The sequence below is a fragment of the Typopeltis vanoorti genome, chromosome 16 (genome assembly GCF_054136105.1).
Source record: "Typopeltis vanoorti isolate ZY-2024b chromosome 16, IOZ_Tvanoo_1.0, whole genome shotgun sequence".
Lineage (NCBI taxonomy): Eukaryota > Metazoa > Arthropoda > Arachnida > Uropygi > Thelyphonidae > Typopeltis > Typopeltis vanoorti.
The window spans coordinates 111,335,073-111,362,076 of record NC_143564.1 but is presented as its reverse complement, the minus strand read 5'-3'; the positions used below and the strand labels follow the sequence as shown (position 1 = coordinate 111,362,076).

The 27,004-nt window shown below is 35.5% G+C and overlaps 1 protein-coding gene across 3 annotated transcripts in view; it reads left to right on the top strand.

Annotated features, from left to right (window-relative positions):
• Positions 1 to 27,004, top strand: part of LOC150098264 (spatacsin) — an 891,110-nt gene that overhangs the window by 541,736 nt on the left and 322,370 nt on the right. For all 3 annotated transcript variants that reach the window (XM_090406151.1, XM_090406152.1, XM_090406153.1), the window contains exon 24: positions 19,486 to 19,686. In XM_090406151.1, coding sequence (XP_090262277.1) covers positions 19,486 to 19,686 — 201 coding nt within the window. The remainder of the gene's footprint in view (positions 1 to 19,485; positions 19,687 to 27,004) is intronic.

The following is a 27,004-nucleotide window of genomic DNA, read 5'->3' as shown; positions in this document are numbered from 1 at the left end:
GCTTGCACAATCTGTCAGTAAGTATGCAGCATTTGTAGCAAGTGCTAAATTCCAACACAATAAACCACTTATAGCTTTTCTAAGCATAAAATGAAAACAGAGGAAGTTTACATAATCAAACTGCCTCTGAGGTTTGTATATTAACTTCATGTTTTCTGTGCTTGTTCCAACTCAGTCTGTTATAGGAACTTCTAGATCTATTAATTATTTCAGTGTAGTTTACCCCGATTGTTCTAGGACAGTCCCCCCCTAAATTTTCTTCTGTAATAACACCTTGGTCATTTGCTAATTTTATGCTTGATATTTGGTAAGTCTCAGATTGACTGTTCACTTCTGAAATTGAAGCATTTTGAGACTCAATCTGATTATTTTCAACAACTTCACGTCCTCCATCTGTCTGCACGACATTACTTTTACTCTGCATTCTTTCTTCATATGATTTCTCATTTCTATCCCTATTTTTAACTTTGAGTCACATGAAAACTTGTACTTCTCTAGAAAGTTAGTTCCTAAAATTACCTGAACCTGTGGGCGAGATGTCCTAGGGAGGACCAACAATTCTTGCCAAACACACATATTAAACTCAGGTAAGTATAATTTTACTCTAACTTTCCTCGTCACATAAACATTGGACGTTGATATCCCCAATAATCTGATTGGTTTCCTCAGATTAGAAATGCCTCACCACACACGGGATTTTATTTCTTGAACATAATCTCCTGTTATGACAGAGGCCTGGGAACCAGTATCTAACAACACGTCACAATGCGATCCTTGTATCTTACCCTTAATTATCATTTTCGACTTTCTTTGTTGTTCATGATTGCTTTGTCCTCTCCTCCATGGTTTACCTTCATATTTATGAGGAGTGTGCCCAAACCTCGACTCATTTCTATTATTTCTCATGGAGAGTCTCTTGTTACTAAAGCAGTTGTGAGCTATGTGCACAATCTTGTTGCAACTGAAACATCTGGGAGGCTCCCTTCTGTCTCCTTGTTCATTATTTCTCTCGGATTGTGGTAGAGATACTTCGGAGGTCTTTGCTGTTACTGCTGCCAGCTGTTTCAGTACAGCATTAAGACGGTCCACTAAGGGCTGTTGCAACCGTTCAACTTCTTGTTTTATTATAGAACGTACTTTTACGTTTGTTAGCCCCACTTGTTTTTGGATGTTCAATTCATTTTCAGTCACTTGATTAATGTTGACTGATCTTTCTCTTTCTCCCTCACTATCCTTTTGATCTTTGGTAGTCTTGCCCTTACATGTGCTCGATTCCCTTTCATTCTTACCTTCGTAAGCGGAATTATTTGCCTCTTTAATCACGTTAATACTGCTGTTAGCAGATGCAGGACGAATGCTTCCAAGCATCTCTTCCTTCTCTTTCACAGCAATGAAACATTCCTCAAGATATGTGATTTTCTTCTTATAGGCAGTCTCTTTTAATTCTTGCTTTACCCCTAACCTAAACTGATGAAACACTGCCCAGTCAAGGTGAGGTTTATTCTCATTAGTGACGCTCAGATTGTTGGCAATGGTCAGTAATCTACTCTCGTACTCGGTCACGTTCTCCTTATCTTTTTGAGTACTTCTTTGTAATTTCCAGATATTGGGGCCTAAACTTCTTACCCTTGAGTGAGAATTGGGAGATTAAGGTCTCTTTAAACTTGGAGTATTCCAAGGTATCTTTCAAAATAGGTAAAGAGTACAGAAAACTCTTGGCTTTTCCGATTAGTTTACTTCTTAGCAATATAAGAAGTTGGAGGTCTGTCCATCTACCAACCTTTCTCAATTTCTCAACGAAGCTGAAAAAAGCTAAGACGTTGTCAGTTTCCTTTCCAGAAAACTGTGGAAATACTTGTTGTGGATTAATGGTTCTAAAGAACTCAACGTCATCCATGCCTACTAGTAGGTTGACTCGTACTTGTGAATTAATCAAAAAAATTGTATACTTTTCCACAAAAGAAAAAAAATTTTTTTTTTGATAACTGCCTGATTCTAAACCAAAACGGACTCACTTTAATTCACAATTTTGATCAATTAATTGCATGAATTAAATCCTGTCGGCTGCACCATTATTATGTCATTGCTCTTCATACTTTTATATATTTTAGTTCTATTATGTTTGCCTTACTATACTATAATTAACTCTCTTCTAATTCTCAACTATCTTTAACACTCAATTCAATTTGCATCTATCACTCTCTATATTCTACTCAATCTATAATTTAGGCCGTTTTTTAGACCAGTCACATGTATTCTTTAATTATTAGTGGCTTTATCTTAGTTGAGAACGAAACCCCTAATTCTACTATCTGAGACTGTCTCCTGATCAAATATTGACGAATTTATTTGATACGCTGCACCAGCCAATATCCTAGGATAGATGAGACTCTTATCCAAGGAGACCTTCTCAGAGTAGTATACAGAGGTGAAAGTTCTTGCACTTATACATTTACAGTCTACTTCAATTCATCTATACCTAACTTCGTTTGCAGTCGTGGCTTATAAATATCTACTATACATCTATATCCCTCCCGCTTAGGTTCAGTTTTATGAGTGGTAATTTGAATTAATAACTCAGGCCAATATCAGGTATTGGCCTGAGATATGATTAAATAAACATACAAAGCATGTTTATTAAGTCTAAAATTCATATACAATAAATGCATCGAACACATAGTTAATTCAATTTCATTCTAAGTAAAATTAGATAACACAGCTAAACACCCTTGAACATGAACACTAACTCGCTCTACAAAACACTCATTAAAATACACAAAAATGCTAGTTTAGAATTAATCCATTCAATTATTTCTAAGTTATGTAAATTTCTCACATTAATCATTGTCATATCACATACAATTTCCTTCTCAGACATTTCTTTCCGGTTGGGACAGGTCACTGCCAAATATGGTAATCATTTAAAGTTCACTATCAAATGTCCACACTCTAAATTACATACAGTGTCCGTTCGTTTATTTAACTGGAAACATAAAATAAATTCTGTACTTTACCATTCCTTGGTATGATTATCTGGTCCATCCACAGCTTTGTCTAGACATCTCGATCCCTCCGCTGGCTTTCATCCACGTGGTCACTTGCGATGGTCACCCGATATGGCCTTTCCAAACAACTTGGCGATATGCCACCCTTGTCTCATTCTGTTGCCGCTTGCAGTCATCAGCATTGCCGGTCCTTTGGTTGTGCTCCGCTACTCTGTTATGAAGAGATAGCTAGCTGGGACTCTGGAACTATGAGTATCGACTCATAACTTCTATGGGCGGTCCGGAATCACTCAGAAGGCGGGAGAGAGAGCCAACGTCCAAGAAACAGGAACCAGGAACAAAAAAAAAAGCCCTTAGAGGGGGGGGCAAACCCTTTTTATATCACCTCCTTTGTCTACTTCTTACCACTAAGATTTTCTGCACGGCACTCATTTTCCACGCTTAGACTCTTCAGAGAAATGCAATTGAGCTTCGCTTTCTATATAATTCTCTTTGCTTTAGGCCATAAATTACACTGGAAGGCTAATACGTGACCTTTAGACTTTTGCTTTCATTCAATTAATTCACATACATTACATAAGATATTCTCTTTTTAACTACACTTATGTACAAAATTCCTTTCATGACCTTGGGTAAACAAGATTAATTTCACATCTCCAAATCAACGTTTTTATAGCCTTACTTAAGGTTAATATATGCGTAATTTTTCTCTTGCCCAAGTACAAGTTTTCTCCTTGTTTACATTTTAGACTTGTTAGATCCTGAATGAATAATTTCTTTTAATAAATGTTTCATTCAGGATGTAACAAAATTTATTTTGTGTCAACTTCCTTCTAATATATGTACTTTTTAGTTTACTATACAAACACTTGTAAGACTCTTTCTCGGGTATTACATAGTACCTCAGAATAACAATGTAATTGCCTCAGGGTCGAGCCAATACCAGAGTATCTGAGATCAACCTCTCCTAAAGCACTAAGAAATTTAATTTTTTCTTGTTGTGCCACTTATGGCTTTTTGATTAAATAAACTATATAAATCAAGAGGCGATCTCTAGATTGTACTTAAGTGATACCTTGACCTTCAGACATGGCCAAAATCTCTTCTTTCTAATTTCCCATCTAGATTGGTATTAAGTTTTATAAGAGATGTATTCCAAATTACAGATAGTCTTAATTGGATTCAAAAGCAAGGTTTATTGAACACTATAATTATATATATACAGTACATGTTAGTTTAGCTCTGATTCTAAGAGAGTTCCTGACAATTAGGTTAACATTAAAGCATTCTAACAACATACAGATACTTAAACTAATTATTTTTATATTAGCAATATCAATTTTATCAACAAAACAAACACTCTAACTAGGTATGATATTCACAGCAATAATATTTCCAATCCAGTCACAACCAAACCACTCTAGATAGCATCAATGACTTTTACAATTTTGTTATTAATATCACTCTTTACTCTGAATTTTATTAACACTCTTTAAACACATATTATAATTCAATTCTGTAAGGAGACAGTAAATTTACGGTATTTATCTCACTATCACTACAGTTCAGTTCTTTATAATACTATTAATGTTCTTTCCTCTGAATCACAACGCGGCACAAATCCTTTCATCCATAGCTAACAAAATTAATAAATTCTACTTATCTATCTTGAACGTTCGTCTCATTAATTGATCTTCAGGAATCTGTTTCTTCTTGATCGAATTTTCCATAGGTTCCTCTCTGGCTTTAAGCATGCACGTGGTTCTCCATGCTAATCGGTGAACTTTTACGATCTCTGCATAACGAGCGCTTAACCGTTCCTTCTCGGGACGGCTGGGCCTATACTCGCTCCATGGGACTACAGACCTCGGGTTTCCGCCGATGCCTCCACCGACGTCACTTTCTCGGCATTTTCTATCTGGAACCCAGGTCTCCGATGGCAATTACAAATTATCTCCGACAATGTTAGCAAAACTCCGCTGCCATAGGGTACATCGTAACTTCAGGTCGGAACCCCACGTGACCTCGAAACTCCTCGCTGACCCAAGAACGGGAACGCATACCAGATCGACTCGAACTCGTACTCCAAGAAAAAAAAAAAGCAAGACAAGACCCCATTTCTGTTAATTGTTAACTTCTGTGGTAGATGGAGTGAGCCCTTGGCTCTTTATCTCTATTTTACTTGAGGTTGAGGTAGCTGGGTGGGTATTATGCCCGCTCTTTGTGAGCTTTTCTATTGGTTTTTATTTTAAGATGTTTTTTGGTCTTCTGTGTTTGAAGTGGTCTGTTGGGCTGTAGTTTGATGCCTGTCTTGGTAATTGGTTCTGGTGGTTTTCTGTTATTGCGAAGAATTTTTCTGTGACGTTTTTCATGAGTGTCTTGATGCTTGGTAGTTTAGTATCGCAATGAAGTTGAGCGTTTCTGACAAACCAGGGTACGTTTTGTGCCATCCTGAGGCACTTGTTCTGAGTTGTTTGCAGTTTTTTAATGTTTCTTTCTGTCGTGTGTCCCCAGACTGGTGAGGCATAGATTAACTGGGATCTGATTACTGTCTTGTATAAGAGGATTTTGTTGTTTTGGTTTAGGAGGCTTTTCCTGTTTATTAGTTGGGTACAGCTGTGCTGTAGTCTAGTTGGCCATTATGATGACATAGTCGGTGTGCATCTTTAAGTTTAGTTTCCTGTCTAGGTGTACTCCTAGGTATTTTGCTGTCTCCTGCCAGGGGATTATTTTTCCAAACATTTCAATGTTGCCTTTGGGTCCTCTCTTCCTTCTGCTGAATAATACTGCAGTACTTTTTGTTGGATTAATTGCTATTAGTCCAACAAAAGTATCATTTTGCATTTGCTGTACCAGCTTTCTAGGATGTTGGCTGCGATTTGAAGTTTCTTAGTTGCGAGTTTTGATCTGAGGGATCTAGCTATGATGACTGTGTCATCGGCATAGATTGCAGTGATGGTTGGTGATAGGTTGGGGAGGTCTGCCATGTATATGGAGAAGAGCAGAGGCGATAGTAGGGAGCCTTGGGGGACACCGACCGTTATTTTTCTTTCGGTGGATCTGATTCCTTCTATTTTAATTCTGAACTTTCTGTTACTTAAGAAAGATTTGATGAGTTGGATGAGCGGTGTTGGGATTCTGGCCTTGTGTAGCTTGTACAGTAGCCCACAGTGCCAGATCTTGTCAAACGCCTGGGCTATGTCTAAGAAGATTGCTCCTGAGTGTTGGCGCCATTCATATCCTAGACCCCGTTTCGACGTAGCGAACTTCTATTTATACGGTCCCAATTACCTTCGTTTTTGCTTACGTCATCGTCCCCCAGGTACTTTGGTGGTTTGCACCCGTCACCCTCGTTGATCAGTGCAATTAGTCGGGAGAACCCTGTGCACTATTGACCCTCGAAGTTGCAGTTGCCCTAGGTCATTTGTTAATACCTTAATCCGTCTGGAATTACTGGTGACTAAGAGGTTTCTTTAGACACTATTAATCTTACACTTATTTTTCTGTTCTTTTACAAAACCCTTTAAGGTGACAATATTCAGTAATATACAGATTTTATTATTTCCAAATTAAAAAATATGAAAATTTCTCTATTAACCCACAAGTATTTTTAGTGAATTTTGTTTACCAGTAAAATCAGTATATAAGGTATTTTTGTATAAAATTCCTTCTATAGGTAGATGTCGTTGGTGTAGTTGGTGGATTGAGTGGTGGAGACAAAGAGATGTAGAGTAGGTGTCCTCCCTCGATGAGTCCTTGGACTCCCTGGAGGCGTCATATAATAATAATAAAAAAAAAAATACTCGATTTTACACCTTTTCCGGATGTACAAAACTTAAATATAGATCTTTTCTTATTATCATGATATCTCAGATGTCTATTTTATTGTTTTAAAGTTAAAATTTGATCTTGACTATCCCTCTTTGTCCTGAACTAGCTCCATGTTTTTATTAACCACTTTGCAAATATGCTGATTGCATAAATCTTATCTGGAATACTCAGCAAGAAAATTCCTCTGTAATTTTCACATTCAGTTTTATTTCCCATTTTTTTATAGATGAGTACAATGAGTGCACTTACTCCATTCATCTGGAATTTTATTTTTTGTCTGTACCTTTTGCATTGTGTAGTGCAGCCACTGCAAAACTTATATACCTCCATATTTTAACAATTATGATTGTATATCATCTGCTAAAGTTGTCTAGTTTTTATTATGTTCTCCAGACTGCATTCCTTTTGAATATATGCTATCACTCTTCTGTCACTTTGTTCTTTCATTCACTAATCTTTGAAAGTAATATCTCCATTTATCTAGAATATTTTTATTTTAATGCAACCTTTATCATCTCTGATTCTTTTTAAATATTCTTCCCTCCATTCCAGAGGTTTTTTTTTTTTTTTTTTCATTAGACTCTACACTAGTTTGCTATATCTTGATATTCGTTCTGGGAGCACTTCTGGTTCATTGTATATATTATCAAGTTTTGGTTCAGGTAAATGATATTTTGATGCAAAAAAGTCATTGTAGAAGTCTCTTGTACTATCTTTTCTATTTTTTTTTTTTTTCTGTTTGTGTGTGTCTTCTTCCATCTTGAACTAGTAGTGCTGTTGGGATTGGCCTTTTCATAGAACTCATTTTATAGAATCAGTGGCATTTCTCAGTCTTTTTTACCCTGTAGGTTTGATAGTCATCTGGGATCTTCTTTCTAATACTTTGCAAATAATTTCATATTCTAGTTATGAGTTTGTTTTATCTTTCAGTTCTCTTCTCTTTTTTAATAAATGCAGCAAGATTGGGGAGTCTTTCTTTTTTGGGATGTTCTTGATTGCCTTTAGAATTTTCCATGCACTTGGATAGATTTTCCAGGAGCATGTCACAATCCGTGTCAATGTCCTATTTTGGTAATATTCCATTTTATTTGATCACAAATTACTTAAATCAGGATCCAAATTGGGTCTCTTTGCATGGTCTGAGATTGCCTGTATTTTTTCTTCCTTCTTTTGGTCAATTTGTTGAATGGGTCGTAGTGGTCGGTGGTCTCAATGGATGGCAAAATATTTTCTGCCAATTGTTCCTACATCTTGAACTGTTCTTTTGCAGTCTGTTAGAATGTAGTCTATTTCATTTCTTATATCGCCATTTGTGAATTCTCAAGGCCACCTTTTTCTTACTCTTTTTTGGAAGAAGGTATTCAAGATTATTTCCCAAATTTTTTCTGCTTCTGCAAATTCTAGGTTTCTTGCCTCTTTCATTTCTGTTACCTAGTTCAAAGGGACCAATGAAGGTTTCTTGATTTCTGCCCTTCCCAATTTTAGCATTCAAGTCAGTCACCACATACGAAGGTGTATGTGGGCTTTTGCTGTAACTGCTCCTCAAGATTCTTGTAGAATTAATTTATCTCGTTATCACTTGAAGCCGATATACGTCATGATTAAGTTTACATTATTATTGATCTGCTATCAGCAATTTTCCTCCAAATCAATCTGTTACTTGTGAGTACTCTAATATTGTCATATCTAACATTTCTTGCCTCTAAGGCACTTCTGACTAAATCAATCCCACTAGACTTTGATCTTCCTCTGGGTTTCTTTCCTGACATCAAACACCTCTTTTGCTAACCTTTACTCATCCATTGTGTTTAAATGGCCATGGCCATACAACTTTAGATCAGCTCTGCTGACTCATTCTTGAATTCTAATAATGTCAAGTTCTTTTCTAATATCTTCATTTTTAATGATTCTGCCATCAGTTCACTCCCCTAATTTTTCTCAGAATCCTCATATCTGTTGTCTCTAGTCTTTAATCAAGTACTTTATTTCTAACCCAACTCTCAGATCAGTAACTTAAAACTGATCTGAACACTGCCTTGTATACTGCTAATTTGGTGTTTTTGGCTAATATCTATCATTCCACATAATTTTATTCCACTGGCTCCCCGTTTACCAATTTCATATATTCTCTTTGTCCATTTTCAGATTTATCCTACCATCTTCACTAAAAACTGTGCCTAAATAGCTGATATATTTTACTTGCTCTATAAGATCTCCCTTCAGAATGCAACTGAAGTTTTCTATGCTCCTATCAATTTTCATAGTTTTGGTCTTTTTATTGCTGATTTTCATGCCAAATTTGTTACAGCTGTCATTTAATTTAGTTAGAGAATTCTGGAGACTTGCACTAGATGTGTTTTAGGAGTACATCATCATCTGCATAAAGCAAAAAAGCTCAGTTTGACATCTCCAATTCCAATATCAGCTCAAATACCACTTTCTTTTATAATGTGATCCAAATAGATAATGGTGGATAGTATACATGCTTTACAACCAATAAGCTGTTATTTGGAATCCTGTGTGTGTGTGTGTGTGTGTGTGTGTGTGTGTGTGTGTGTGTGTGTGTGTGTGTGTGTGTGTGTGTGTGTGTGTGTGTGTGTGTGTGTGTTGGGGGATGGGGGAATTCATAAAAAATGTCCCATAAAAAAAAAAATAAAACCCTAATAGTATTCTGGTTTGGGCCAAAATGTCGATTTTTTTTTTTTTATTATTAGAGAAACTTGAAATGGGGGGGGGGGGGGGGAAACAACACAATGTTTATACTGGCCTGTTTCATTTTTCACCTTTGTGTATTCTTTACTCTATTTCTCCTGAGTATTGTGTTTACATTCCTGTTCTCCAGAAAAGTAAAAAAAAAATTGCATGATCACTGGGATTCAGCATCCCACTTCTATGTGTGTGCTCTTCATTGTGACCAGCGGATATCCAGAAACCATCCACAGCCCATCTTGCTGAAGTAAGGGATCAGTGCACTGCATTGATCCCTTACTTCAGCAAGATGGGCTGTGGATTTGCCTGAAAATGTAGTCTCTCCTTGGTTTTGGGACAGGTCCTGTGGCTTGTTTTGGTGCTGATGTGGCATCTGGGATAGTGTCCACTCTTGAACGCAGTCATTGCTTACTGTATAGTAGGTGTCCATGTGGCTCCATGATGGGTCACAAGTTCTGGCACTGAATACTTAACCAAGTGGAAAAACCATTTTGCACTGAAAAGGTAACAAACACTAAAAAAAAAAAAAGTATCTGAGTGAGCATTAACATGCATGACTGTCCTGCTTTTTTCCAGTTATGTTTCTGAATGATGTGGTTTACTGACAGTCTTATTAGAGTGAATCAGAGAAAAAAAGAATCAAAGAATATGACTTCACTTCTAAAAACACACCAAATAATCCCATTATATTAAAGAAATAAAGGAATTCCTACCTCAAAACATAAAGGTCATGCATCCAGATTTACTAATATATGGGATAAATACCTCTTTCCTCTACCAACCCCCAGAGACAAATAAAACCATAAAAATACCCAGTGTCATGGATGGAGTTGAATTCAGAGATGTCTTGGATATTTTTCCTGGTGAAGAAGAGATGAACAATGATCATCCATAATTTCTTTGAAAGAAAAATCCAAGACTGACAAAAGCAACACTTAACAAAACCAGAAGCCAGATGGATTCACCAAACTTAATTAACAACTTCCTATAATGGAAATGTTGCAGATTCTGCCAAGACATTGATAATGGGATTCTCATGCAGAAACAGGATCTTGCTATCATCATCTTCTTTGGATCAACTATTTTACCTCTCCTGGTGAAGGGCAAAGATTCAACAAACTATATCTCTGACTGTTTGTCCTAGAAAAAATGGTTAATTCATTTACTAAAATAAACAGCCTAAAGGCTTCATTTCGACGATGCAAATTTATATAAATCAAGTGGATATTAAGTGTATCATTATTTCACGATTCAGTTCTAAGGAACTTGAAGTTGAACTGCTCAAATTTTGTACGAAACTTTCATAGTTTCTGCATTTGGCTTTGAAATAATGCTGGATTTAATATACACTTGATTTATATAAATGGTTATCTCATGTCTGGTTTCTAGAGATCTAATAAATGAAACATCTTGAAGACACAATCTGGCTTCCAAAAACATCATTCAACATTGAGTTATCTTTAGACAAGAAACATCTATAACAGATACTAACCATAAAATCAGGCACCTCATATCAGGTTTCTTTGATATTATAAAGCATCTGACACAGCTTGGGGTTATGGCATACTAAAAATCCTATACAATTTTAGTCTTAGAGGAAATCTTCTTTTAATCAAAAACTTTCTTTTTCTAACCAGATCTTTCAGGTCCAATTGGAACTGCTCTTTTGCTTTTCTCCAAAAGAAGGGAGTGTCACACTATTTGCAGCTAAAGTAAACTTGTTAACAAACCCCCTTCTCCCTACCATAAGCAGAGCCCTTTTTGCAAATGGTAGTATCATTTATCCCTAATCTTTGTGTGTTGAAGCCAACCTACCACCAACTTCTTTTGATAACAACAAATGTCTTTCACAGCATACCATAAAAAATGAAATGCCTGCTAGATCATTCAACATGGACAAGCATTTTTTGTCCAACTGAATAACTTGTTTCATACTACCATACACCCTTTTGCATTGCTCATAAAAATTTATAAAAGCTTCAGGCATTACTACAATAGTATTTCATGAATTGTACAAAAAAAAAAAAAAAAAAAACTACCTTGGCAACAGCATTCCACTATGCAGCTTCTCATTGTGAGTGCAAGTTTTTAAAACACACAGAGCAGAATACTCCGATTTTCTGCCAAGGTATACAGGTGATTCAAAATCAGTTTCTATTGTGATCCGCTGCTGTCTTCTCAGCCAGCACAATAATTACTACACTGAATTGTAGCAGTTATACTACTAAGCTGCACATTACATACGTGTGTGTGTGTGTGTTACATTAGAATGATACACTGACTCATTAAATTCTCTACAGGCTTTGAAAAGTCTGATATGCTATGCACATCCATTGCTCTCTCAGATCCAAAATCTCTTTCATCAGATCTGGAGACTTCACTTGGATGTTTATCTCTGTTAGGGTCCCAAGCCATATTCATGTTCAAAGTAAACGAGGCTGCAGAAAATGCAGCATAGTCATCTTGTCCCTTATGATACCATCATCTGTCTATCCCCTAAACTGATTACAAGCAGATCATCATAAGACAAATGCTAATATCCCAGTGACAAACATCATAGAATGGAGAGACAAACACAAACTCTACCAGATAAAATCTACAATCAAATTGTGGCAATTTAGTTTGCACAGAACTCATAGAGAAGAAGGTTTTCTTGCTCAGTTATTTGTTAGTGCTTTTTATCTTTCAAAGTGAAGCTTCATTCTCAGATGCTGATGTGCCATAAAAAATCATTGCAACAACCACCACCACCAGATAGTATCTGCTTTCAACTTTGCATATCGTGATATGCTGTTTTACAAATTCCTGTTTGACTAGCCATTTTGCTAAGATTTTATTGCTAATGTTTTTATTGTCACCAAACTTTTAAGATTTTCAGACCTCTGCATGAAGCTGACGTACATTGTGAAAGTGACATTTTAGCATACCTTAGTCATTTCTTATGCTCATCCACCAATTATCACACAAAAAAAAACACCTTATCCTTTACTTGCTCACACCCTCTTTATAATGCTTTCAGATATTGTTTTTGTCTTTTCCTATTCAAGTTATACTGATTTGTACTGTAAGCATCATAAAATTTATCACAAGACAAAGTATATTTAGCTTTATTGGCTCACCACAACAGACTGAAACTGCATAGAAGCATATGGCTTAACTTATCTAAACAAAATAATGAACACACTCATCATATGGCATTAGAAGAAATTATTGCTTCCAGCCATTTGACCCAAATCTATGTGCTGAATGTATCATTGAAATAATGCTTATCAGCATGGAAACATTTATCCCCTTTTCCACCCTAAGTTCCTATCCCCCCTATCTAAGCCATGATTCTTCCACAGTTATGCCATTGCTGTTCAAGTGAAGAATCAAGCATACTATAACTAGCTTGCATCCAAAACTCCATCCACCTATACCACATATACTAAAGCCTGGAATAACTGCAAGAAAACTATCAACACATCAAAAATCGACTTTGAGATATCTAAAAGCAGAAACTTCCATCCTGTCCAAATGGCTGACATGCACTCTGGTCTCTGGCCAAAGCCATTTTCTCAACTTCTGCCCAGCACTGTGCATACTATGGTTGTGTCCTGATGGCTCATTTCATCATTACCCACAGAAAAAGCCAATCCCTTGGACTCCTACTTCTCCTCTAATTCATGTGCTACCGATTTTATTGAAAGTCCTTCAACTATTCCTTCCCCTCCCACACACACTGCAGTCAATGTACAGTGTGTCCGTTCACTGAAAAGAGATCAGAAGAAAATATTGCTCAGATTAAATATCAGAAAGTCTCCTGTTCCTAATGGCATTCCTCCAGCTGTCCTGAAGATCAGTGGTCCATAATTCACTCCCATTCTGTGTCATTTTCTTACACTTTCTTATTCCATTGGTATCCTCCCTTCAATCTGGAAATTAGCTCATATTCAACCTATTCTTAAAAAAGGGTGACAAATCTCATCATCACCAATTCCTGCCATGGACCCTCAAAGGGATGTACAGGATATGATAGTACTACATGAAAAAAATTACATCATTACTAACTTCCTACCTACAATTTTCCTCCAAATCAGTCTGTTACTTGTCAAGACTCCAACATTATCAGATCTTATATTTCTATCGTCTAAGGCACTTTGTACCATATCAATCCACCTATATCTTGGTCTTCCTCTGAGTCGTTTTGCTGCCAACCTGGCAGAGAACACTTGTTTTGCTAATCTTTCCTTTACCATTCTGTTTAAGTGACCATACCACCTGAGATTAGCTCTGCTAACGCATTCCTGGATGCTGACAATGTCAAGTTCTTTCCTAATATCCTCGTTTTTAATATGATATTGCCATTGATGCCATCTGTTCATGCCTATAATCTTTCTCAGGACTCTCATATCTGCGGTCTCTAGTCTTTTGTCAAGTGTTTTACTTCTGACCCAGCTCTCAGATCCATAAGTTAAAACTGGTTTGAACACTGTCTTGTATACAGCTAATTTAGTGTTCCGACTAATTTCTCTCTTATTCCATATGAATTTATTCAATTGACTTCCCACCATACCAGCTTTGCTGATTCTGTTGTCTATTTCTATATTTAATTTGCCATCTTCACTAAAAATCGTGCCTAAGTAGCTGAAATGTTTTACTTGTTCCACAGGTTCTCCATTCACAACACAGTTGACATTTTAAATTACTCTGCCTATTTTCATTGTCTTTGTCTTTTTATTGCTGACCTTCATACCATGTCTATTACAACAGCTATTCAATTTAGTCAGAGAATCTTGCAGACTTGTAGCGGATTTATTTAGAAGTATAACATCATTCGCATAAAGCAAAGAGTTGACATTAACATCTCCAATTTCGATATCATTTTTAATACCACTTTCCTTCATAAAGTGATCCATATAGATAATGAATAACAGAGGGGATAATGTACATCCTTGTCTCACACCAGATTTAACATTAAACCATCTTCCTGTACTTCCTTCAATTCTAACTGCTAACTTACAACTAAAATAAAGTCTAAGTATTGATTGATATAATTGCCAATTGACACCAATATAACTGTAGCATTTGAAATAGCTTCTCTCTTGGCACCTTGTCATATGCCTTCTCCAGATCTACAAAACTTAAATATAGATCTTTGTTATATTCCCATGCTTTCTCAACTATTTGTCGTAAAGTGAAGATCTGATTCTGACAACCTCTATTTGGCCTGAATCCAGCTTGTTCTTCACCAAGCTTCTCTTTCCCAATCCTTCTCAACCATTTCTCAAGTATACTTGCATATATCTTAACAGAAACACTCAGTAGGGAAATACCTCTGTAATTCTCACATTCAGTTTTATTACCCTTTTTATATATGGGTACTATGAGAGCTCTATTCCAATCATCAGGAATTCATCCCTCTGTCCAGGCTTACTGAACTATGCAGTGCAGCCACTGTAAGACTCTTATACCACCATACTTCAGCATTTCTGGCCGAATATCATCTACTTCTGTTGATGATATTCTGACGTAATGGTCAGTTTTGATGTTTCCTCCCTATTCACAAATGTTCCACTCAAAGAATCCTTAGAGTTAATCTAAGCTAAATTTCCTCCCTATATCACAGCCCTTTTTCAGTTCACAATGAACTCAGTCTATTTCGTTTGGCAGGGAAAATTCTACAAAGAAAGGCGACATCCATGGGTTCAGCACTCTCCCCACCCTTGGCCAACTTCTTTATGAAGACTTTTGAAGAGAAATCCTTAAACTCTGCCCCACAAAAACCAACTATATGGCTTCGCTATGTTGATGATGTGTTCGCTATTTGGCAACATGGCTCCGATGTACTCCTCTCCTTCCTAACACACTTAAATAACCAACACCCCAGAATCAACCCTGGAAGAAGGAAAAAAACAACTGCCTTCCTTTCTTAGACACACTAGTCACCTGCCAGCCTGATGGAACCTTGGTTTTCTCAGTTTATAGAAAACTCACCCATACAGGCAGATACATTCACCAACAATCCTCCCCCCTCACAACAATATGGAGTCATTAAGACACTACACAACAGGGCTAAACTTATCTGTTCCAATGACAATACCCTAACCACAGAACTAAACCACATTCTCAAAACTTTCTTAGCCAATGGCTACCCCCTCAAAAAAATCCAAAAACTATTGAAACCAATAAACCACAACCCCTCCCCCCCCTTTCACAACAAGGATAATAGACTGGATGTGGCTTGTGTTCTGACCAAAGCAAAACTACCAAAAACCAACATGCCCAATAAGGAAATTAAATCTCTGCAAGAATTAAAGAAAAACAAGGAAATAATAATTACCGAAGCGGATTACACAGATAAGCTGAATGCTCTATTCAGCTTACCTGTGTAAAAAAAACCTGTGATAATGGTTTTTCACCTCCGAAATAATTACAAAAATCCTAAAAAAAACATGACTTAACTTCTTGTTACAGACTTTATAAAAAATTGGCATCCCTTATCTGCTCCACTAAAGAACAACCTCCCCACCCAAGACCTATCTGGTGTATACCAAGTCCCTTGCAGTTGTAAGCTGTCCTACTTTGGCCAAGCAGGCAGGATAGCTAATATCAGAATTTCACAACATTAGGACTACATGCGTTTTCACCAATAATACAGCCACTCTGGTCTTGCAGATTACCATGCGCTGGATACCCGCGTCCAACCAAACGTCAACAAATTTGGTTGCATAAGACTGCCTCAAATTTGGGAAACCTACATCAGAAGACCTTAGCCCTATCGGCCAAGAATACGAACATTGCCTGCTAGGGGCACCGTCAGGACTTTTAGGAGAAAGAATAGCTTCCTGCTTCGTTTCTCATTTACTATGTGTTGTGTTTGTGTGCACGTGTCTTGTATTTAACTTCCTGTGATAATGGCAACTGACATTGCCGAAATATTGGAAGTGTATTAAAATTTTCTTAACCTTTTCTTTGGCATAGTGTGACCTTTGCTGTCATTGTATCAATAAAACCATAAATCAACTAACAAACCAGTTGACTTTAAATCCTACTTATAACGATGCTGATAACAGTATTCTCCATTCGTTTGCCTCATTCAAAATACTCTGTAGTGATCAAATGATTGAATCTTCAAGATCTGCCATAATCAGGGAAAATCTGAAAATTCTCAAATTGAGTGAAGACAGTTTAGTGAATTTTAATGCTATTAAAATTCAGGCCTATCTTATTATTTGCAAAAAATGTTCTACTTCACTTCTACTTACTTTTGATAATATTCTGTTATCCTTTCAAGATCAGCTTTCTTTTCTTGGCTGACTATGACATCTAGTTTATCCTTTCACAAACAAATTACATCAGTAGCTTCCTTGGTATGCCCAAAACTTTCCTAGGAATTCTTACTGATATATGGAAGAGGGCAATATGTTTAATAAGTGACCCCCCCCACACACACACACAGACTCCCTTCAGTCATTTTCCCATAGGTGCACTATTTATGCACTATGCCTTTTCTATAGGCTTTTATTTATATTTATATTTATTTTTATTGCTCTGGCCACTACCATTTCTCCACTTTCTTCTAATCATTTAAAATTGGCTAACACTCAGACTGTCAAACTCCAAACATACTGAATGAATTTCTCATCATTTACCTTCATCCACTTCTGTTCTCTTCTATCCCATATTGTTTTGAGTAGAACCTACACTTTTTTAAGAAACATATCAATAGATTAATTCTTTCTCCTTAATCACTTACTCATACATGATGCTATTGTGTTGTTATATGTCATGTGACCTTTCACGTGTGGAATCATTATTTAAAAATAGTCAGCAATAAACATGTACTTCCTCAAAAGGTAAACATTGTTTTATAATTAGCCTTGATTATAACATAAACTGTTTAAGAATCATTGCTAGATAACTACAAGGGACTACTTAGCTTATTAGGAATGCAGAGAACCAGATGGTTCTATCCCAAAGTCCAGACCTTGCTTTACTGTTGTGAATCCTATTTCTAGGTATCTGTTTGGATGCTGACTGAATAAATGCGAATGGGTTGGCAATTTAGAATTTAGCTGGCCAAATTATATTCTATATATTGGCTTAAACCACAGTCAGATATAATGATATTACATGATCAGATATCATGCTAGCATGAACAGGTTCCAATTAAATAATGTCACCATGCTTCTTGTCAGGGAATCAGGACAAACACTGAAAAGGCAACTGCTGGAGCAATCTCATACTCAACAGAATTAAAGATATGCACTGTAAGTAGAAGAAACATCAATAGAAAAGTGGTGATGTAGCTGAGAAATTATTAAAAACATATCAGAATCATGGGTATAACCATGACAAATAAAAACAGGTGAGAACTTCTAAGTAATAACTATAAAAAGTTGATATCCATGCATATAGTGATTATGGAAGAAGAAGGAGAAACCATAGTATTCAGTACTAAACATCTAAATAAATTTCATGAATTGCAGACATTTTCAAGTACAACATTGCATTTACAAACAATATAGATATATAAATGCCGACATCTATATTTAAGTTAAGTTCAGCTCTTTATGCAAATAATGTTATATATCTGAATAAACTCAGTGCAAATCTTGAGGCTTCTTGAAGTAACCGAATAATGATGAAATGCATTTTGATGAGAATCAGTAATACATAGAAGTAAGAAGTATGAAAGTAGTCAAAGCATACAAAACATTAACTGAGTTCTCACTGGTAAACTTGCAGAACAAGTTAAGCCCTTTAGGCCTAATTGTTAGTGAAGATGTTAAATAAACCTGTGGTCTGGTACATTGGTTAGAAGGAAAAAAAACATCTACTGAAAGAATGGAGCTAACAGATATGCAAGTTTTGAGGCAAATTAGTAAAGCATCATGCTGAGAAGGAAGAAAGTAACTTGAACAAATTTAACATGGCATGAAGGACATTTAAAACAGAATGGGAGGGAAAGTTTAACAAAACAATTATTTTATTTCAGAATTGCAAGAAAAGACCCAGCGACCAGGACCAAGGTGTAGGTGCAGATACATTTGGTGGGCTTAGATCAAAATGCAAGATCTGACAGTAATGGAAACCTTATAAATAATATATTAATTTGGAAGAAAATTGTAATTAATTATAGAATACTATTGTAGTATTCTGTACACTGAGGTACATATCAGGATTTTTATGAGTCTATTCTTGATTTTGTCATTTCCTGTTCAGAGTACTCATTTCCTTCTCAATCTCAGTTTTTCTTTTTGCAATCATTAATGTAAATTTTTTTCATTCTTATTCTATTTCTTCTTTTCATTCTGTTTCTTTTAAGCATTATTATAAGAATTAAATACGTAAAAATAAGTAGTAAATTATTATAAGTATTTGATTTAAGAACAAAAGGCTGTTGGTTCAAATCCTGTCATGGGCATAGTTGTTTGTGGTTGTCTGTGAAAATACTAGTGGTGGTGTTGGGCGGCAGATGGCAATGGTGTAGTTTTTGGATTGAGTGGTGGAGACAGAGAGCTGCAGAGGAAGTGCCCTCCCTTGATGAGTCTATGGACTCCCTGGAGGTGTCATATAATAATAATATTATTATTATTTATATTTTCTTGATATACATTCTTTTTTTGTTTGTTGTGATAGATTTCTTTTATATAAGTGTTATCACTTGATTTTCGTTTCTTTACCCAATTTGACAATATTTTAATATTTCCTATTATTAAATGATGAACTGAATTTCTGATATGTTGAATACACTGATTAAGTAATGACAAATTTTTTTATTCTGTGTTTTATAATTTTAGTTTACCTATTCTTGTTCTCCAGTGTATAACCTCCTTTTGCAGAAGGTATATAAAAACTATTATATGCATAAATTATATCTTTATATATATATATATATAAATAATGTGATTAGTTTTTTTTTTTTCAAGTAAACGATATATTTTTCTCATTTCAGACTACTTCATTACTTAATTGTTTTCATATATGGCTCACCACTTCTTTAAAAACAAAAAAAACGCATACTAATTTTGAACCAGATTGCATGCAGAACACTACTGCTGCTGTTACTTTAGATGATATGAAATATTTGTTATCAAATTTAGTGACATCAGCTAATGTCTGTCTTTTGAAGCAAGGTATTTCTCTCTTTTTTCCGGTAGGTGCAACTCAAATACATTGAAATCACTTATTTTTATTATGGTTTTATGCTGTGCAAATTACTGATAACCTAAAATGATCTAATTATTTAATTATTTAAAGCCTGTACATGAAATGGATCTGATTTTTTTGTGCTTTAAAATGACAGCCCCTTGTAGGGAATTGTTAAATATTTCATATTATATAAAACTGATTTAGCAATGTATTTAACTTTCTGAACAACTCTGTTTTTATATATATAGATACACAGTGGTATCTCACTAATCCTAACCTCTTTAGTCTGAACCCTCCAGTAATCCGAACTGCGGTGTGAAAGAAAAAAAAAGTTTTATTTATTACGTATGATTATTTTGTGTACCATTATTTTGCCTCCAAACTGTACTCCATTGTTGCAACCAATGGATCAGACCATAATACAATCCATTAAATTAAAAAATCGTAAAGACTTGCTTTTAAATGTAATTTTCCAAAATAATGACAATAACAAAAATATAAATTTGAAGGATTAGCATTCTCAATTGCTGGTGCTTGGGAAGCCTCGAACCAGAAGCAATTCGAGTGTTATGGAAAAAACTGTGGCCTTCTAGAATTTACTGAGATAACTACAGCGGTACAGAAAAAGAGGAAATTCAAAACATGCATAATTTAGTTTAAAATATAAATCCAGATTATTTAAATTAAGGGGATGTTAAATCCCACATTGTTTTAAAACCGAATAAGAAACTCAAAGATTGGAATCAGAGAGTTTCATGCCGAATATAGTATAATAAACTAATGACAAAATCAAGAATAGACTCATAAAAATCCTGATATGTACCTCAGTGTACAGATTACTACAATAGTATTCTATAATTAATTACAATTTTCTTCAAAATGATATATTATTTATAAGGTTTCCATTACTGTCAGATCTTTCGTTTTGATCTAAGCCCACCAAATGTATCTGCACCTATACCTTGGTCCCAGTCGCTGGGGTCTTTTCTTGCAATTCTGAAATAAAATAATTGTTTTGCTAATTTAAATAATGTTTATATCGCCAAAATGAAGCCTATTTGCTCTTTATCTTTAAGTAACTTAATGGGTGCATCTTTTTGACAACTCGTATAGCAGAGTATATAAGTTCTTTTCGCTATACCCTTTGGTATTAATTTGGTCTAGCTACTCACTGATGAAGCCTCAATAAAGGCTGAAAACAGTCTAGGTAGTGACCTCCCACCATAATGTAATAACAACATACATTTCCTAGGAAATATGTTTTACATTATGGAAAATACCAAGAATAGCGATCAGAACTTTACCACCTTTGCTGCGAGTTGCCCGAGTTTGTACTACGTACTAGGACTACTTGCATTAGCTCACGCTAGTAATCGCCGATACTTTTATAGTTTATTATACTATATTCGGCATGAAACTCTCTGATTCCAATCTTTGAGTTTCTTATTCGGTTTTAAAACAATGTGGGATTTAATATCCCCTTAATTTAAATAATGTTTATATCGCTGAAATGAAGCCTATTGGCTCTTTATATTTAAATAAATCCAGATGTTGATATTTCACAAACAGATGTTAAGGAATGGATTGCAGGTAGAACCGAAAGTGAATTCGAAATCAAATCAGATGCTGAAATTATAAATATGACTCTACCGAATGAATTAGAAGATAATGACGATAATGAACTTGAAGAAAAAAAAAGTAAAACATGGAGAGACAGTTGACAGTTTTAATATGTGTATAGAATTGGTTAAGCAGAATGATACGCCATTCCACAAAATTTTATTGCTAATGCACCCCTGAGAAGAAGCATTCGAAAAAAGTTTAGCTTTCAAGAAACAAAAGAAAATCAGTGACTTTTACAGAGAAATAAAAAAAACTTTTTTGTGTGTTATTTTGTGAAACTTTTATGTTGTGTGCGAGCAAGTGATATTGTTTACGCAAATTAAGTTATGTACTGAACTATGCACTTTTATTAAATCAGAATCCTCAACAATATATAAACTAAATTTTTATCGGTTACTTCATTTATTTACGGAATTAAATTGATGTACCATTAGAATCTAATTATTTTTTTCTTAAACGCTAGTTATTGTTGTCTCTTGGGGAAAAATTCGCTAATCTGAACGATCATGGTTTTTATTAGTTCAGATTAGCAAGATACTACAGTGTGTATATATATATATATATATACACATATACATAAACACACACACACACACACGCAAGGTGGGGTTTGAAAAGTTCTCATCCTAACAATGAAAAAATTAATTTATAATTTCAAAGTTATTTTTATTTTTCAACATATAATCTCCCTTAAGACTAATACATTTATTCCAGCGATGCTCCTACGCCATTATCCCATCCCTGTTGTGGTTCTCAATAAGATCTGCAAAATACTCCTGTATGCAACTGCAATCACCTCTTGATTCGAAGAAAACTGCTGACCAGCGAGGAATAATTTTAGTTTTGGGAAGCAATAGAAGTCAGAGGGATCCAATTCTTGGGAATAGATTGGATGTTCCAACAATTCATAGTGCAGATCCCTTAATTTTCCCATTGCCAAAACACCTTTGTGGGCAGGTGCATTGTCCTGATGAAAGGTGAAGTTTTTTCTTCTGCAAACCTGATCTTTTCTCACGAATTTTTTCTAGTCTGGTTGAAAGATTGGTATTCCCAGTTATTGTTTTACCCTTTTCAAGATAAGTAATAAACAACCATTAGTATCCCAAAACACCAATGCCATGAGCTTTCCTGCTGATGGACCCAACTTTGTCTTCTTTAGCACTGAACAATCGGCTTCTGTCCACTGTTTTGACTGCTGTTTGAATTCTGGTGTGTAATGGTGAATCCAAGACTCATCTATAGTAATAAATTGACGTGCAGAATCATTTTATTCTTGTTAAAATGCTTGAAGCTGTTCAGAGATTTTCATGCGAGTGTGTTTTTGATCTGCTGTGAGCAAGCATGGTACCCATCTTGCACAAAGCTTTTTCATATGCAATTCTTCATGCAAAATATATCCTGCACGTTCTTTGAAATGCCTATAATCTGAGCAATTTCAAGTACTTTGATTTGCTGGTCATCCAATACCATATCATGATTTGGTATTTGATGACCAATATCTTGATCAATGATTTCTGGTGTTGTTACACTTTTTGGACCCTTCACGTGGATCATCATCAAAGCTGGTACGGCCATGTTTAAACTTGGCAGCCCATTTCTTAACTGTCAAAAACGAAGGCAAAGAGTGCCCATAAGCTTTTATGAACTTCGAATGAATTTCTTTTGCTGTTAAACCTTCTTTTACAAATAATTTTATAACTGCGTGATACTCAATTTTATCCATTCCAAGGAATACAGACAACACTTTTGCTTCAGACAGCTGTATAAAACAAACTACTTGAAGAATGACTTGCAATTTCACATGGATGCTTATGACAGATGTACCAACTTAAAAAAAATCATGCCAATAGTGTTACTATTTATGATCGAGACCGAGAACTTTTCAGACTACTCTCGTATATATATAAATATCAAAACAGAGTTGTACGCTCTACAGTTCCTAGAATCCATGCTCACACTCAGAAAAATTCGGGTCTATATTGGAGGAAGGAAAAGCAAACCCAAATTCCTTCAGAATGTCTTGCCCCAGGACTCTGTTTTAACTCCAACTTTTTTTTAACATCTATACCTCGGACATTCCCTCAATAAGATCACGCAAATATATGTATGTAGATGACCTGGTAATACTCCACCAATCACCTTCTTTCGATTCCCTGGAGATTGTCCTGAACACAGGTTTGGAGATCCTTGAGAAATGTTTTGAGCAGCCAAAACCCCACCTAAAGCCAAACCCCACTAAACCGGTGTTCGCACTTTTCCATCTTAAGAACAAGGAGGCAAACGACCAACTCAACCTAATTTTCTGTGGCTGCCCTGTCAAGCATGATCCTCATCCACAATACCTGGGAGTGAACCTAGATAGAAGTCTAACCTACAAAAGTCATATATGTAAAGTAAAAAACAAAATAAAAATGAGAAACAACAACATCTCAAGACTAAGTGGAACTAGCTGGGATTACAGAGCCAAGATACATAGAATCTCAGGCTGGACCCTTGTTTACTCTGCTGCAGAGCACTGCGCACCAGTCTGGGAAAGAAGTGCTCACACAAACAGTATTGACTCCAAACTGAACATAACTGTACACAATTAGCCGGAACCTGAAATCAAATCCATCCCTCTGCCATGACTAACAGTGCTTTCCACCATAGTCCCCACCAAATATACAAAGAAAGCAGGCTTCACTAAAATAAACTGGTGAAAATCGCAAATAACTCTCTACTGTCTCTTCACTCAACCCTTATAAATTCCCCTAGAACCTGACCCATTTTGGAACATAACCAGAGTCTTTTCTGTTCAAGCACCTTCAACTCATGGCATGGAACCAACAAATGCTCTCTTCTGAAAGACTGCTGCAGCCACCAGTCATGTATAATGGACATGTATAATACTATGCAGACCTTCCCATAATGCATAGCATTATACATGTCCACAAGGAGATGTGCTTCACATTATGGGATACTAAGGCAAGTGATGTGAAGTCATACCATCTTTACCACGAGTTGTTTGCTTACACTTGGATAAAGAATTAAACCAAATATATAATTTCTTGGTATCTTTAATTTATAGTATAACCAAGTGGAAAAACTTTCAACATTTTACTTATTGTTATGTACTTGTACAATAAATGTATGCATAATAAACTGTATGTTATATACTTAAATTGCTGCTCTTATTCCAAAACTATTATCACACTATGAATTTAAAAATATTAGTAAATGATGTTTTAGTTTTCTTTTCATATCCTTTTCATTTTCAATTTTGCTTATAGCAAAGAATGAGTACTGGCATGTACTGGTTTACATGAAAAGCTCTGAGGAAGAACAGTAGTTAATAGAGGTGATACGGAGATTGTGCAGAATGATCTGAATATGAGCAAATAATAATGATTGCTAATCGAATGTGGCAAAGTGTAAAGTTATGCACTTTGGGAAGAAAATATTATAAGCTGTGTATTATTTTAATAGAACTTGAGATCTTAATTAAAAAATTTTAAGTACTTTTAATTAAAAAATTAATTTATACCAAAAGTAATAGTGAATTTACTTCATAAATATAAGACTTAAGGTTTCAGTGATTTAATTTAACACATTATAATAAATTTATTCATCATCTTCTTGCTGTTAAGACCAAGAAACTGATAACATAAGGCCAGATCAGGCTAGTTGGCTATCTCATTTTTATTATAATTTCTTCCAATTTTTAATATCCTATATTGTGGACATTAAACCTTACAACCCTAAAGTGACTCACCTCCATACCTCTGCTATATATCATCATTATTCACAGAATCAGACCATCTTAAACTTCAGATATTTTCCTTAAACAGATCAAAAGCATCATGTTTCCTGCAATCACTATTAGACAGTGTACAAATCTCACACACACACAATGGTGATAACCAAATTTGTAAATCTTACAATTGTAAACAAAGCTGTTAATCTTAAGTGTCATTTCTGCTGTTCTGCTGTCAACTTTTCGAACCCTAAAGAGGTCATTCCTAATCTTATACCAAGATAACTGAAGTGAGACTTTGTGTTCAGCACATTATTTAAGAAAACTGAATGACATTTATTGCCTGTTTTCATTACATTATTTAGTCTCTTGAAATGAATCATCAAGCCATGCTGACTTCCAATATCTGCATTATTCATCAACATAAACAAGATTAAATGTTGCAATTCTTGGTTTCTTCAGTACTCAGTCCTTCCCTTTCAATTGGTTCATTACGTTTTCAGCCTACAGGTTTAAAAAGTTTGTTACATTTAATTTTCATTATCATGAATTATTACACAGATAGCACCGATAGCAGTCTTTGGTTTGCAGATGATTGGAGTAGAGTTCTCATAGCATTCATCGATTTAAAAAAAATGAAATATAACTGAATGTAGATTCTCGTAGAGAGGCTTATACGTTGGTTATGCATTATTAAAACACTTAAGGAATAGAACAACGTAGTTAAGAATATAAATTAAATTAAACTTTAATAAATATTTTCCGATATTTTGGCAACGTCACATTGCCATTTTCTAAAGGAACTTACAAAAAAGTTACGTGCACGTAGGCACTACAACACAGAAACTGGGAATGAAGAGATGAAGCTATTGTTCTCCTAACAGTCCTGATGATGCCCTCTAGCAGGCTAAGTAGGTGTTCTTGGCCGTTGGGCTGAAGGTCTGCAGATGTAGGTCTCCCAAATTTGGGGCAGTCATATACACCCAAATTTGTTGAGGTTTGGAGAATTTCTTAGGGCTGAAGCTGATTCCATAAAGAGTCTTTCAAATTTGTATTTGCTACAGTGTATCACTGTAGCTTTCTTCCACCGTATTCTGTGGCGTGTATCCAGAGCATGGTCCGCAAGCCCAGAATGACTGTATTTGTGAAAACGGATGTAGTCCTTGTGTTCCGAAATTCTGATATTCGCTGTCCTGCCTGTTTGGCCAAAGTAAGACAGTTTACAACTGCAGGGGACCTGGTAAACACCAGGTAGGTCTAGGGGAAGTGGTTGGTCTTTAGTGGAACAGATAAGGGATGCCAATTGAAAAAAAACATGACCTGACCTGACCTCCTGTTACAAACCTTACAGAAAATTGGCATCCCTTATCCGCTCCACTAAAGACCATCCACTTCCCCTAGACCTACCTGGTGTTTACCAGGTAGGTCCAGTGGAGCGGATAAAGGATGCCAATTGAAAAAAAACATGACCTGACCTCCTGTTACAAACCTTACAGAAAATTGGCATCCCTTATCCGCTCCAAATTTGGGAGACCTACATCTGCAGACCTTCAGCCCAACGGCCAAGAACACCTACTTAGCCCGCTAGAGGACACCATCAGGACTGTTAGGAGAACAATAGCTTCATCTCTTCATTCCCAGTTTCTGTGTTGTAGTGCCTATGTGCACATAACTTTTTTGTAAGTTCCTTTAGAAAATGGCAATGTGACGTTGCCGAAATATCGGAAAATATTTATTAAAGTTTAATTTAATTTATATTCTTAACTACGTTGTTCTATTCCTTAAGTGTTTTAATAATAACTGAATGTAGAATTATAGATTATGCAAGAATACTTGAAAAAAAGATGGGGTTCACATGAAATAAGCTTTTTCATGATCAGATGTATTTTTATTTTAAAACAAATAGTTGAGAAATCGTGAAACTATAACAAGGATCTATATTTACATTTTGTAGATCTAGAAAATA